Raw genomic sequence first — 13,924 nt, 5'->3', positions numbered from 1 at the left:
TCCCCATTGTTCTAAATGACTCATTGCCCCATCAAACCCCTTTGATGCTGGCAAAGGGAAACTACCAATTGCGCATTTTTTAGTGCCACTTATTAAAAGATTTTAAGTGAAGGTATGCATGCTTTTGCGACCGTGGCTCAGGGGGTTGGGAATCGCATCTGTAACCGGAAGGTCGCCGGTTCGATCCCTGGGTTCTCTGTCCTGGTCGTTGTGTCCTTGGGCAAGACACTTTACCCTACTTGCCTACTGGTGTTGGCCAGAGGGGCCGATGGCGCGATATGGCAGCCTCGCTTCTGTCAGTCTGCCCCAGGGCAGCTGTGGCTACAACTGTAGCTTGCCTCCACCAGTGTGTGAATGTGAGAGTGAATGAATAGTGGAATTGTAAAGCGCTTTGAGGTTCTCGAAGGGCGCTATATAAATGCAATCCATTATTATTATTATTATTTTGCTGTGTGTATCAGAAAAATTCAAACTAAATTCAAGACTGTTTTTCAGACATTAAAGATGTATATTGTAGACTCATCCCACAATGAAAAAACAAAACAAAAACAGTTCAAAAAAAAAGCTGATAACACAACACTGGCAAAAAGTCGCCCTATGTCAAACTTGTTAACACACAACTGCCACATCCAGCAGATAGAAGAAAAGTTAGCACTGATCTGAAACTGTGTTGGTGCCCACCTGCTGTATGCCAAATTCAATTGTCGCTCTATTGTCAGATCACAAACTCGGGAGTACGACTCCAAATGCTCAACTATGTTAATTTGTCTGCCTGCCATTTGATGCCGGGCAGATAAGCTACAGCTGTGATCAGAGCTCCTTTGCTCAAAGCAACTTCCTGCTTCTGCTGCTGGAAACAATGCTGATGAGACTGCACACTGTGAAAGCATCACCACATTAACTACCTTTTTTTTGGATCCTGTTCTTCTGAATCCCTACATCTACTTGCCTCATCCGTGCAGTCCATGCATCCCCATCCTATGACCAGCAGGGATATTAAGATAAAGCACAAGCCTTATCTGTAAAAAACAAAAAAGCACTGTAGTCTGGGACACAATTTGATGACACAATATCAAAAATCAATTCTAACGTGATGTGTACTTTGTCAGAACTTGATGAACCTGTCAACGCTACATTTTCAAAAATGTGTTTAATGTTTTACTCTGTCTTGCGTCAGTGTGTGCTTTAAAGACCATAGTAATAATAAAACTAGAAGAAAATAAAACCTGGTATGTAAAACTTTTTTTTTTCATGTCTTTGCTAATATGGTTACATTTGTCAAGCAGGAGTAGCAAAGGTGCGACTACAGTACTGCTGCTGTGAGCTTTTAACAGCCTGATATGTGAGGGAGCCACTCAATATGACTAATTCAAACTGATCAAGCTTCTGCTGAACCTGATACAGTGCAGTAACTCTACAAAGGTGCCGCTTCACAGCCAGTCTGATGAGGTGGAATGATTACACAGACACAACCCATTCAACCTACTTTCTGTGAGAGATAGAATTAATTTAAACCTGTCCTTTGAAATCTTCAGGAGATTGGACTATAGAGTACCGATAGCTAGCTCCACCTCCATGCAGATTAACATTCTCTATTTAGCTTTTTTTTTCTACAGCAAAAAGATAATTGCATTTCCCAACCTGGGTCGCTGCTTTGTTGTTTTCTGTCCACTGTCTGTCGTCTGCAATTTGGTTCAGAGAATATTGTGAAAAAGCTTTTGTTGGGAGAATTGCAAGGTATGACGAATAACTTTGCTTTTATGTTTTGGGGACCATGAGCTCCATATTTAACTGCCAGGGTAGGTTGTACATTACTCCTCTGCTGTTGTGGCTACTCTGAATCCACTTCAACTAATGGATTTCAGTCATCTGGAAACCTACCATGGGAATTTCTCAAATCCATCTTGCGGCATAATCCACATTTCCTCAACTCATCATCATCATTATCCAACCTCCACTTCAGCTCTGTCCCAATTTAGTGCCTGCTTAGACATAGCACCTGCGGTTTCATTTCGCTAACACCCTCATGTGCTGGGACACGGATATAGTTAATTATTGACACCTTCTTCTCCATTATGTGTGAATAAACCAGGAGAGCTTCATAAAATATATCTGGTGTGTTGCTTTCCTTTTTCCATCTGAGTGTTTACTACCTTATTACTACCTTATTCTGCAAACACTGTTTTTGGTACACTGTAAAACCTAATAAGTTCACAGAACTCAAAAATTGTTGTGTAACAGATTACACAACAATTTTCTAGTGATGTTTTTAAAAGTTTTAAGTTTAACTAAAATAAAAATTGTAGTTGCAGTTGCCTTAAATTACCTCAATGTTAACTCATAAATGTTGATATTCCTCAACTTATAATTAGGGAGTAATAAACTCAAAATGTTCAATATGTTTCAACTTAATTAAGGTGGGAAATACACTCAAAATATTTTACATATTGCAACTCATATGATGTGGGAAATGAACTCAAACTTTTTCATATTTTCTAACTTATAATATGGGAAATAATACTTAATCTTCAAGATTTTTAAAATACTGTGGGAAATACACTTACAAATAATTCTGAACTATTTGCCCAGTAAATTATAATCAGCTAAAAGTGTTAGAAAACATGAAAGTAACAACACTAACAATTTAACAACTTTTTATTAAACACAATGTGCTTTTAAAAAGGCACAAACAACAGAGCTCACTCATAAAAAAGTGCTTCATAAATAAAACAAGAGAAAACGACTCCAAGGGTCACAACCTTCTGGATACATGTGAATAAAAGCTCGAGAGTCTGCGTATTGTAGGTCTAGTGCACAGAACTACCCAAAAAGCAGGAGAAATGAGGCATCCATGTACTGGTTTACACAACTGTACATAACTGGGAACAAACATCAGGTAGTGCATTGAGGTATTAGGCAACACAACGTTAAACATGAATAGTCCACAAAATGAGCAGTCATTCACTTTAAATTAGAAGTAGAAAAGCCCAATGATTAGGAAAAAAAACAAACAAAAAAAAGCTTCCTCAATACTCAGCTCAACAAGTAGTCCATTCTGAGTGATTCACTCATTGAACAAATCATTCTTCAGCGTCAGTAGACGCCCTTTCAGTGGTTTGTTGTCCTCAAGGCACATCACAACCTTCTGGATAAATGTGAATGTAAGCTCAAGTTTCTTTGGGTATTGTAGGTCTAGTGCATAGATGTACCCAAAGAGCAGGAGAAATGACTCAGCCAGATTTGTGGGACCATTCACAAGTATTTCATCCTCAATGACAATGCAGATGCTTTCGGGACTGAAGAGGGCCGAATCAGTAGTGTCATCCGTGACAACTGTCAGCAGAGCCACAGGAGTGTCAGTGAGGTCTGGACCATCTGCTGACTGCAAAACAAAAATAATACAAGAATGAGTTCAGCCCCACAAGGACACAAATCATGCTATTGATTAGAGGTGTGAATCTTCATAAGTCACACGTTTCTTTTAGGATTATAATGTCAACGATTTAATTTGATATGGCGATACATCATGATGCATTACAATAATCTTAATTTCAGTTTGACTTCAAAACATATGTTTAAATAAATGTTTTCAATAATAAATATATGCCAAGATTTTTGTTTTTGTTATTTACCAAACATTTCTCTGACCACAACATGGCACCTCCAAAAAAATAGAACACTTGAATTTTAAAAGGGAGATAGTTTTTATCTGCAGATTTTTTTTGTATAATAATCTTTCAACTATTTTCATGTTTTCTGGTTTATGCGTAACAATCTTCTTGCAATCTTATTCAACAATAGTTGATATATGGGAGAAAACAAGTCAGATGAGGACTGTGTTGAACCTCCTTCCTGATATATACCCTGGTTCTCCTTGAGTTCTGAGCGATGTCATATGTTTGACTGAACAGCTAGGCAAAGGGGTTGATGCTGAGGCCAGTACACTTACATCACAAGTCCTGAATAACATGGAGGCATCTTCACGCAGGTACACAGGAAGTGCACGAAGGACGAGGGCCCGTCTTGTATTTACATCATGCTGTTCCTAGATGAACATACAATATCTATTAGAATAGTATTTACACAAATGCAGAGTAAAAACAAAGTGTTGGATAGCCATGTTCTGATTGTCATTGTTATAGATCAGGGGTGTCCAAACTTTTTGTGTAACGGGCTAAACTTGTCAATCTAGAAGGGTAACCCTACCCTACCCTACCCTAGCCATAGATGGTAAATTCTGTATTTTGGATTTTTTTGGATATTTTGATAGGATAGATTTTGTCAAGATGTCCTTCTCCTAAAATGACAACCTTGTATCCATGGCATAATCACTTAATCTCGGAGCACAGTTGAAGCAATTGACACTATGGCTTCTTACAGCTGTGTACAAACCATCGGTTAATGTAATCCTGAATCATGTGAAATGAAAAATTTACCCGAATGTCATAAATTCTCATGAGCTTTGCTAGCTCCTCTGCAATCTTGCCAGTCTTGATGGCCTTGTCTCGGAACAAAGTGATGAGTCTAGGGGTGTGTCTGTCCAGCTCCTTGTAGAATTGAGTGCGCAGGTTAACATTGTTGATTCGGTGAAACTCTGCCACCACCTGTACATGAACAGAAATACACAGAAATGAACAAAGATGAATTAGGAACAGAATTGTGAATGTATTTTAAAAAGTTCTCAGGTTAGCAAAACCAGAGAAATTCTAATCAGAACCAAGGCCAAAATAGAAAGTTATTCGTCATTCTTTGTAATGTTATCTAAAGGAAATTTAAATAAATAAACTTCTAGAGACTTTGTTTACTATGAATGGGGGAAAAAAAGAAAAAAAAAACATCACAGTGATGTGTTGTCATTTTACATCTGCCATTTGCTTTTTGGTAAATTGTTTGAAAATCTAGACTTTTAAAAACTGGGAGAACAGTAAAGAGACAGACAGACATATATATACACACACATACACACACACACACACACACACACACACATTTTTAATTTTATTTTATTTTTACCTGTGACTCTATAAGTAGGGCTGGCCATCTGTCCACGACGTCTCTCACTCGTGGAGCTACAACAGCTCCAACAATTTCTTGGCGACGTAGGGCATAGGTTGTGTCCATGAGCTTGCCTATGACCAAGTAGTTTCTCTCAGTCTTTTCGACTTCATGCATGATCTGTTCTCTCATTTTTTCCAGAGAGGCTGGGGTTTGATCCTTCGGTAGGTTAGTGATGTAGTTGACCTCAGCTTTTCGAGCTTTCTTTATGTTTTGATGGGGGTGATCATTGTTGGGGTTGTTTCGGCTCCGCCTCCCTGTGTTGATGGCTACTTCTGCAACCCCAGCTTTGGCCAGATTGTTACGGTAAGATGCAAGCTTGTACCCCATGTGGCGTTTCCATCCCAACGCCCCGTCTTCACCAGCTGTCATTCTGAGACATGGATGAGCTCTAATCAAAGCTTGAGCAGCCATTGCCAATTCCTTGTCATGTGCGTATGCTTTAAAACTGTAGATTGTTTCTGCCATTTTTCTAAGGATTTCACTCTTCTGTGATCTCTTTAACTTCAGCAATTTTCCTGATTCTTCATAAACTCGATTTCCTTCTTCTAGTATATGATCCATTTCATAACCAAAACTAGGAACAACAAATTCATCAGGCCAACTCTTCTGGCGCTGTATCGCAGGTACATGTGGGAGTATGTCTGTGTCAGAAGATGCAGTAGAGAAGGTGTCGCTTTCAGGTCTGACAACTCTTAATGTGCCCTTCTCTGGTAACTCCTGGATGTCCACAAGGAGACAAAGATCACCATCAAAGTCCGGATCCTCATAGTGAAGGCTAAAGTCCCCATCCAGTCTTGGCTTGAACCTCTCTTGAATTATTTCTTTCAGCTCCTCCACTGACTTTGGTCGCTCAAGTAGAGTAAGTTTCAGGGCGGTGTCTCGTTCAACATACACACGCAGCACATGCTTCTGGGCAGCAGCCATCTTTTGGTTCCTAGGGGAAGAAAAAAAAAGAAAAAGGGAAAAAAAAGAACAAACATTAATTTTTATGGAGAGTAAACGTGATACAAACAATGTACACAAGTCCATAGCCTCACTTGAACGATGGGAAGTATGGAAGGACACCTGCTGGAGTGAGGCAGTTTATTCATGGACCCACTGCCCAGCACAGCTCCAAGAGAATGTTGAAGTCAGCTGTTAACCTGCTTCAATAAATCTTCAATGTAATAATATGAAACGTTTTGGTGTCAAGAGCAATCTTCCATCTACGTTGTAAGCACAGAGAGGTGTTTTGTCATTTAGCTCTGATGGGGTGTGAACAGCCAGATTATTTGGGAAAAGTTCGTAAGATCTCAGGTGTTCAATGTAGTGCGATATGTGCCTTTGGCAAAGAAAGACAACACTACTATTAACCAGGAGAACCTGTTCAATTCTACAGAACTTAGGCAGTCCTCCCTCTTGTCCAACAGACAAAAACATTCCTACATTATAATCAGTTCCATCAATGCAGATCTTTGATGTGCTGTAAATAACATTGCTTGCTGTTATTTGTTTAACATATGTCTTTGCAACATCTGGAAGCATTGATACCAGTACAGAGGAGACATTTGATGCTTGCTGGTGAGGTCTGAAGAATCCTGAGGCACTGAGATGAAATGCTACCATGTACTGATGCCTGTCGGCGAGTGTTTTTAACACATTTTTAAAGTTTTGTGTATCGTGTACAACTCTCTTGAAAAAACTGTGTTTTCCCTCAAACCTCATTGTCCACAAGTGTACAAGGGGCCCAAAAAGACGTATAAGGTCAGGATAGTGTTCAATGTAGTGATGCTTAGGACGGAGTTTGAAATCTGGAAAGGCTTCTTTCAGCATCTGTCTATGATCTTGGATCTTCGACTGTAAATACTGGATGGACTCCTCTGTGAATTCTGAAGACAGTGATAACTCTACTACCTCTTTTAAGTCCATTAGCACAGTCCATATCCCATCCTCTTCAGGAACAGCATTTCCAATAATCAAAGGGAGCAGTCTAAGCAATGTGGCATTTTCATGGCCATTACCACCAATGCTTTTCTTTAAAGCAAAGCTCTGTGGTATTTTATGAGGTTTCTCAAGCTTGTCTGTTCCTTGGTAGGGAAATGACAGAATTCTGTCATTCAAACATTCAAGGGTGAAGTATTTGCGACGGATCATCTCTCCAATACACAGGGCGAGCTCTGTAGGCACAATGCCCTCCAAAAGATCATGGAGGGCATCAGGTGGAAAGCCAGTGACAGTATGAAAATGCTCTAGTTGCTGTCTCAGGACACAATCTGCCTGAACACCATTTTGACTCCGACTGACCCCATGCATTACGGCATGCACATCACTATTATGGCTGTCTTTTGTCCTAAGACTGAACTCGCTGCTTGCAACTTCATGAGTCTGAAGTTTAACTTGTGTTGCTGTGCAGAACCTGCAAAAGTGTTCTGCTCTAAAAGACTTTGAAAAGCCTGCCAACTCATGGGCTGCAAGATTGTCACACACCACACACATGACTGTTCCTTGGACTACCTTACCAATAGACTCAATAAATATCCCATCTTGTTCAAGGGTACGGAGGTCTCTCAACAAAGGACCAAGTGCTTTTTCATACCCAAATGTCTGGATGTCAGCCACTTTACATAAAGCAGCAAGCTGAATCACATGCAAGGCTGACCGGTATTTACTGGGAAGATCAGCAAGCATCCAGTATACTGAACAGATTTTGTGTATTTTGCGCGATGTGCCAAGTGGATTGGCTATCTCCAAATCATCAATGTACAAAATTAGTGTTATTTTGAACTCATCTGAAGACAAGAATGTGTTCTCTTTGAAGTACAAACCATCTTGGTGGCTTACATAGACACCGTTTTGTGCCACCTTTGTTTCTTTAATTTTATCAAGAATATCTGTATGACTGAAGATTTTTTGTATCATTTTGAGAATGGGAACATGTACTGCTGTGTGTCCTGGCTGTAGCAGATACTGTACAGGCTTTACCACAGGGTAATTATTTTCGATGAAGGTTTTCCTTCTCTTGGTTGAGGATAACGGCTTCCCCTTAGCTGTGGCACTGACAATAACATTGCAGTCCATAACAGTACTGACAACCTCATTTAGAATTGCTTCACTGACAGTGATATCATGACTCTCTAAGACCTCTCTGATGTCATGTTTGAGTATCGGTTGGGACAAGAAAAATATCTGAGTCAAATGTTCCACTATTTCCTGAGATGCCATTTCTGACACATGAAGAATAGATTGCATCTTTAGAAATAACGATGCCAAGTTATGGTTCAGCTGGGCCTTTAACATGTCTGGGTCACACTGACTGTTTATCTCATCGAGATCAAATGTGTCTGCAGACCCTGGACTGTGAGTTTCAGCAGGTTCCCGAAGACTTTCTGCTGCAACTAGCTCTGGGGCGCTATCGTTGTATGCCAATACAACACATTCACCAAAGCCTGAATCACCACTATGCTTTCTACTTTTGTGTGCATTAAATGCTGAGTAACTATTTGTTCTGTAATTACAGTTTTTGAATGGGCATGGTACCATCTCATGACTTCATAAATGATTTCTCAAGTGACCAAACAGAATTCCCTCAGAAAAGGGCTGTGTGAAGTTACACAAAGGACATATAAAACAACCACGTGCTCCTTCAGTTGCATCAACTCTATGTGAATCATTATGTGATCTTGACAGATGAGCTTTCATTGCCTCGAATGATGGAAAAGTACAAATGCAACTGTCATAGAGACATGGCAGGGGGGACACTCGTGAATATTGGGTATGCAATACAGTGTAGTGCCAAAATAATTGTCCCCGAGTATTTGAAGTTGCAGAACACAACTTGCATTTCCACTCCATTGGGCCAACTTCACCCCTGCAATTAAAACATTTGCAATCAAAACCATTTCAGCCCTGTTTGCACTTTTGGCTTTTCAAAATGCACTGTTTACACGCATTGTACTTAAAATGCATGTCAATTTTTAAATTAGGTGGAACATAATTATGCCAACAAGTTCACACAGTAATTTAATTTTGTCTGTTCTGTTGCAAAAAAAAAAATCTAAAAATTTTGAATAATTCAGGGCAAAATTCTCTAGTTTCTTTGTATTTATTTTTTATTTAAATTAGGACACAAATTATAAAACTCACCCACTGACAACTGGTGAAATGCTGACTCTCTGTAACGCTCTTTGCAGTCTGATATCTGTAAACAATATGTGCACAAACACGACTTGTTAATGTTCAAAAACATTTTTTGCACAGCACACACACACGTAGTCAGCTGATCTCATCTGATGCAGATCTGCTCCTTGATCAAGTGACATTTGTCCGGATTTTTGGCACGAGTGACGTCGAATCAGCACCGCAGCTGGATGGCCCGATTTACATACCCAGCGCAGCTGATACTCACCACAATAATTTACTAAGATTATATGCACTCCTGTTATTAAGTCCAGTTCAGTCTGTTAATGTTAACCGTTTCAAACTAATGTTAATAGGTGTGTTGCTAAGCTTAATAACTTAAATAACAAACTTGAAATTTACCCGTCCTATTTTCCCCTTTATTGTTTTTTCTCTGTGCTGTAAATCTTCTGTCTAAGAAGAAATCTGAAGCTGCTGTTCTGAAAATGAGCTACCAAAACTTTTTCTGAATGAATCAATAAAGATCAATTTATGGAAAGCTGTGATGAAGGCGGTTTTGTCTTTAATTATATTCAACAATATAACATATTCGACCACTTTTAAGTGATTTTGTGATCTTTAATACACTTTAATACACTAAAGTTAAGGTTTTTTACCTAATTTCTAGTAAGTGGCCCAGCCCCTCCTATATTTTTATGTATGTGGCCCTCAGTGAAAAAAGTTTGGACACCCCTGCCTTACAGGTTAGGGAGTATTTGTGATCCGCACAGTCTGCATCAATGATTCTTTCTTAGCCTGGGAGCAGAACGCGGCTCTTTATTTTCATTTCATTTCAATTTATCTAGCAAAGATCGATAGGGTCTGGCTTAAAGGTGTCAAGGAGGCGCCTCAGTCTGGCTGGTTGAGCCTTGTCGAATTAGCGCGAACAATTTAGGTGAACTTCGTTCGTAGCACCGAGTTTGACCAGTGTGTAATGTTAGGCTGAATCAGGCGATGCATTTTTCCGCAAGGCTTGACTTGTAGAGCTCGCTTAGTGGAATACCCCTCTAAACTGTTAAAAGAACTTCGAGATTATCTCACAACCACACATTTGAGACTACGAAAAAATACAAACATGTGTCTAATTACCATCATGATAACACACTCATGTTGTTTATTATTGTTCGCTTCATGCTAGCACACACACATAGCTCAACAGCGTAAACTACTGACTGTGTAACACGGACACTTATTGAAATAAGTATACTCACAATACGCACGTGCATTACCGGCGAATACGACAACCGGTAGAAACGGACAGTAGAAAATTTTAGTAGAAAGTTCAAAGGCATGGAGCTAGAACTGCCACCGTCAACTTCCCGGGCAAGAATACAATGCATTATGGGAAATGTTGTCCCCCACGGAAAACCGCCAAAACGTTACACCGTTCTAATTTGAAATAACATTATGTATTTGTCACATTCGAAAACTTCTAAAATTACAATTACTTGGATTCGAATTCATTTATAACAAACATTCACTGTGCGCAAAGTACGAATGTATTTCCAGTAAAAAAATAAAAAAGAATGTTTATCGAAATTAAATTTAAACAAAACAAAAACACGTTAGACTTACCAAATTTAGGGCAGTTGATGAAAAAAAATATGGTGGTGGTCGTGGTAGGTTGAAGTTGGGGACTCTTAATCCACACAGGCTGGCCAAATCTTCCCTGCATCAAGGTAAATTCAAGATGGCTGACTCAGCTTTCCTGAGGGAGCGACAAGACTCCACCCACCAGAACGTCACTAATATATGCTTCTTAAACTTTTTGAGCGTTCCGAACAAATTAGCTAAAAAATATTGAGCCCTATTCAATTAAAGTTGCATAAAAGCCAACAGAGCTCAATACTTTATAGTTTGCTCAACTACAAAACGACATTTGAGTGTTATGAGCTTATTAGTTATGAGCTAGAACAACTGTTAGGGATTACAGTGTAGCTAGCTGGCTAACAAGACTAAAAGAGAATTCATGGTACAGTATTTGTCTGCAATTCTTTGGTTACATAGAGTGAACGATTCTGGGTATGCAATGAGCAAACAAACAAAAATCACTTAGCCCGATGGTGATGGTAGGTAAAATGCAGATTGAAAAGCTAGCTTAAACAGGGATGTCAGTTCAACATAAAAAAGGAAAGCAAAAAGATAATTCAAGATTATCTTTAATAGATTAAAGTTTTCCTTCATTCACAGAACTTCTTTGTAACTTTCATCTTCTCTGCAGCAAAAGTGTAGACTAAATAAAAGATTAACTTTGGCGACAGCGGGAAGGAAAAACTCCCTTTTAACAGGAAGAAACCTCCAGCAGAACCAGGCTCAGGGAGGGGCGGGGCCATCTGCCGCGACTGGTTAGGGTGAGAGAAGGAAGACAGGACTGTCACTACCCGATCCGTACCGGAAACCCGATCGGTACCCCGCATGCGCAAATCTTACGTCACTTCCTCTCTTTGCCAACATTGCGACATTCAATATATTTGACTGATACGGTTAGCGCCCAGTTAGCTCCTAGCATTTCTCAACAGCTCTGCCTCCTTTTCGACTGCCCGGGACATTTAAACAATGGATAATCCGTATACAAAGAAATTCATGCTTTTCTCCTCAACAGAGAGCGTCCCCCGATTGAGCAACAGCGCCGTAAAATAAGAAGAATGGCGCCTAATTACAGAGTTAATAATGCAGACTTTGTAATATCTCACGTGTAGATTCATCAGCCAGATGAAGTGTTTACTGACAATTGACAGTGATAGCGCACATCATCATCACTATTCCAACAATCCTCTCCTCACAGACAAGCATAAACACACTCGACTATCGCTAAATCAAATTTAACACACGTTTGTAATGACGCTAATTCAGTTTACAATAGGGTTTATTCGCTCGGTCAGCAGGTGGCGGTATCCTCGTACACTGGGGAATAAACTGCCATTAAACGAACAGAAGAAGAAAAAAAAACATCTGCACATGCGCGGTACGGATCGGGTAGACCCGATTTGTACGGTCAGACTTTACACATGCGCAGTAAGGATCGGAGAGTCCTGATCCGTAACTTTCTTTTTATTTTTCGTTTTTGTCTACATTGTACTGAAATGCTTCATTATTGCAAACATTTTAAGATATACTTGTTATTCTTAACATCTTAACAGATACTCTGACCCATAACTATCGTAAAACGCTACGACCGGAAGTAGAGACCTTTCGCGCATGCGGGTTACCGATTGGGTTTCCGGTACGGATCGGGTAGTGACAAGGACAAATACATGCGGTGCCATGTCTTTGAACTTCAGTGTTTTGGCTATAGCCTTACGTTCCATGTTAGCATGAAAGGGTGAACTGCTGAGTAATTAGCTACTGTTCGCAAGCTTGGTTACCAAGCTTCATCCGTAACTGTACATGTGCATCACGCAGACATAGATATTTACCAGTTCTTCTTGGATGCTGTGTACAACACAGAAAGCACTGATGTTTGACAAATGAGTCTATTAAATAGTTCTGAAGGCACCAATGGTAGAAAAGCAATGGAACGCTCAAGCTCAGATACTCCAAATAGTGGAGATGAGGCTCAGTAGATACCCACTGGCTGCCTACTTTGGCACATCTGTCAATTAAAATAGCTATGTCCATAACTCAAATATCCAGGCAGATGAGTAATGATCAACATTAGCACCGTCACAATGGAAAAAGAATGGTATTTATATAAGGCATTTCAACTCTAACTGAGCACTCAGTGTACTGTCACACACATTTATACGTCCATCACTCTCCATCAGGGGAAACTGATGGTTCAGTATCTTGTCCAAGGATTCTTCAGCATATAGGAGGAGCCGGGGATCTTCTAAATGGTGAACAACCTGCTGAATCTCCTGAACCACAGCTACCTCTAAACAAGAGTAACACAGCAGCAGTATGGTGTAGTGTGAAGGTCTTTATCAGCAGACAAAACATAAGAAAAAAAGCTGTCCAGTAGGCCAGCTTTGAGTCTTTGCAGGGATAATTCTGGCCGCCGGGCCTTATGTTTGATGTAGATGATGGTATGCAAAGCTCTGCTTAGGCTCTGTGTAGGATGAGGGCACAACCATGAAAACTCAGTCAAGCTTCTTTCAGCTGCTGCCTTATTATCTCTACCCGGGTGGTAGTAGTAGTAGTAATGAACACAGGAAGCGAACTTTAAAGGAGCATTGAAGTGGCTAATTTCATGTGAAGAAAACTGTTTTCTTGTTTTCTTGTTTTGATTCTAACCGTTCTAGTGGCATTTTATATAGTTAACATTTAAATGCAGGGTAAAATGCTTCGTCGCAGCCATGTTGCTAGCCACAGCAGGGCTCTAGAGTGCGACCAATTTGGTCGCAAATGCGACCAAATTTTTCAGTGGTGCGACTAAAAATAAATATTTGGTCGCACAGGTGCGACCAACTGTTCCGGTAACAAAAAAAAAATCTCTGTAACTCTCCGTGTGGTCAACAACAGACACACATTATGCCCCTATCGTGGACTAAACCAATCAGAGATAGTCAGGGGCGGGACCTCTCTGATTGGCCGTGGTCCAGTTGAAAGTGCAGGTGGAAGAGAGAGGTGAGTAGCTTGAATAAAGCGATATCAATTCATTAACGGATTCCACACAAAGACCCAAACACGGAGCGGACCCAACACATCAGAATCAGCTTCGTCTTTCTCGGCTTTCTCACCCGACGGCCTGAACACGGACACGCTGTCGGAG

At 40.1% G+C, this 13,924-nt stretch overlaps 1 protein-coding gene across 4 annotated transcripts; it reads right to left on the bottom strand.

Moving 5' to 3' along the window:
* Positions 1 to 2,427: 2,427 nt before the first annotated feature.
* LOC309715142 (uncharacterized protein) lies at positions 2,428 to 11,584 on the bottom strand. 4 transcript variants are annotated; one of them, XM_082547991.1, is made up of 7 exons: positions 10,425 to 10,716; positions 9,181 to 9,235; positions 6,096 to 8,905; positions 5,014 to 5,992; positions 4,437 to 4,604; positions 3,950 to 4,045; positions 2,428 to 3,382 (listed from the first exon to the last, which is right to left on the bottom strand). In XM_082547991.1, exons 4-7 carry the CDS (start codon positions 5,980 to 5,982, stop codon positions 3,065 to 3,067), a joined length of 1,551 nt encoding a protein of 516 aa, XP_082404117.1. In that variant the 5' UTR covers positions 5,983 to 5,992; positions 6,096 to 8,905; positions 9,181 to 9,235; positions 10,425 to 10,716; the 3' UTR covers positions 2,428 to 3,064. The 4 variants fall into 4 exon arrangements, with proteins under 4 accessions (XP_082404117.1, XP_082404115.1, XP_082404116.1 ...); XM_082547989.1 differs by lacking the exons at positions 6,096 to 8,905; positions 10,425 to 10,716 and adding an exon at positions 10,789 to 11,584; XM_082547990.1 differs by lacking the exon at positions 6,096 to 8,905.
* Between the last annotated feature and the right edge of the window lie 2,340 nt (positions 11,585 to 13,924).

Source organism: Aulonocara stuartgranti (assembly GCF_965226115.1).
Source record: "Aulonocara stuartgranti genome assembly, chromosome: 10".
Taxonomy (NCBI): Eukaryota; Metazoa; Chordata; class Actinopteri; order Cichliformes; family Cichlidae; genus Aulonocara; species Aulonocara stuartgranti.
Note: the sequence above shows the minus strand (reverse complement) of the source record. Positions and strands in the feature narration are given on the sequence as shown.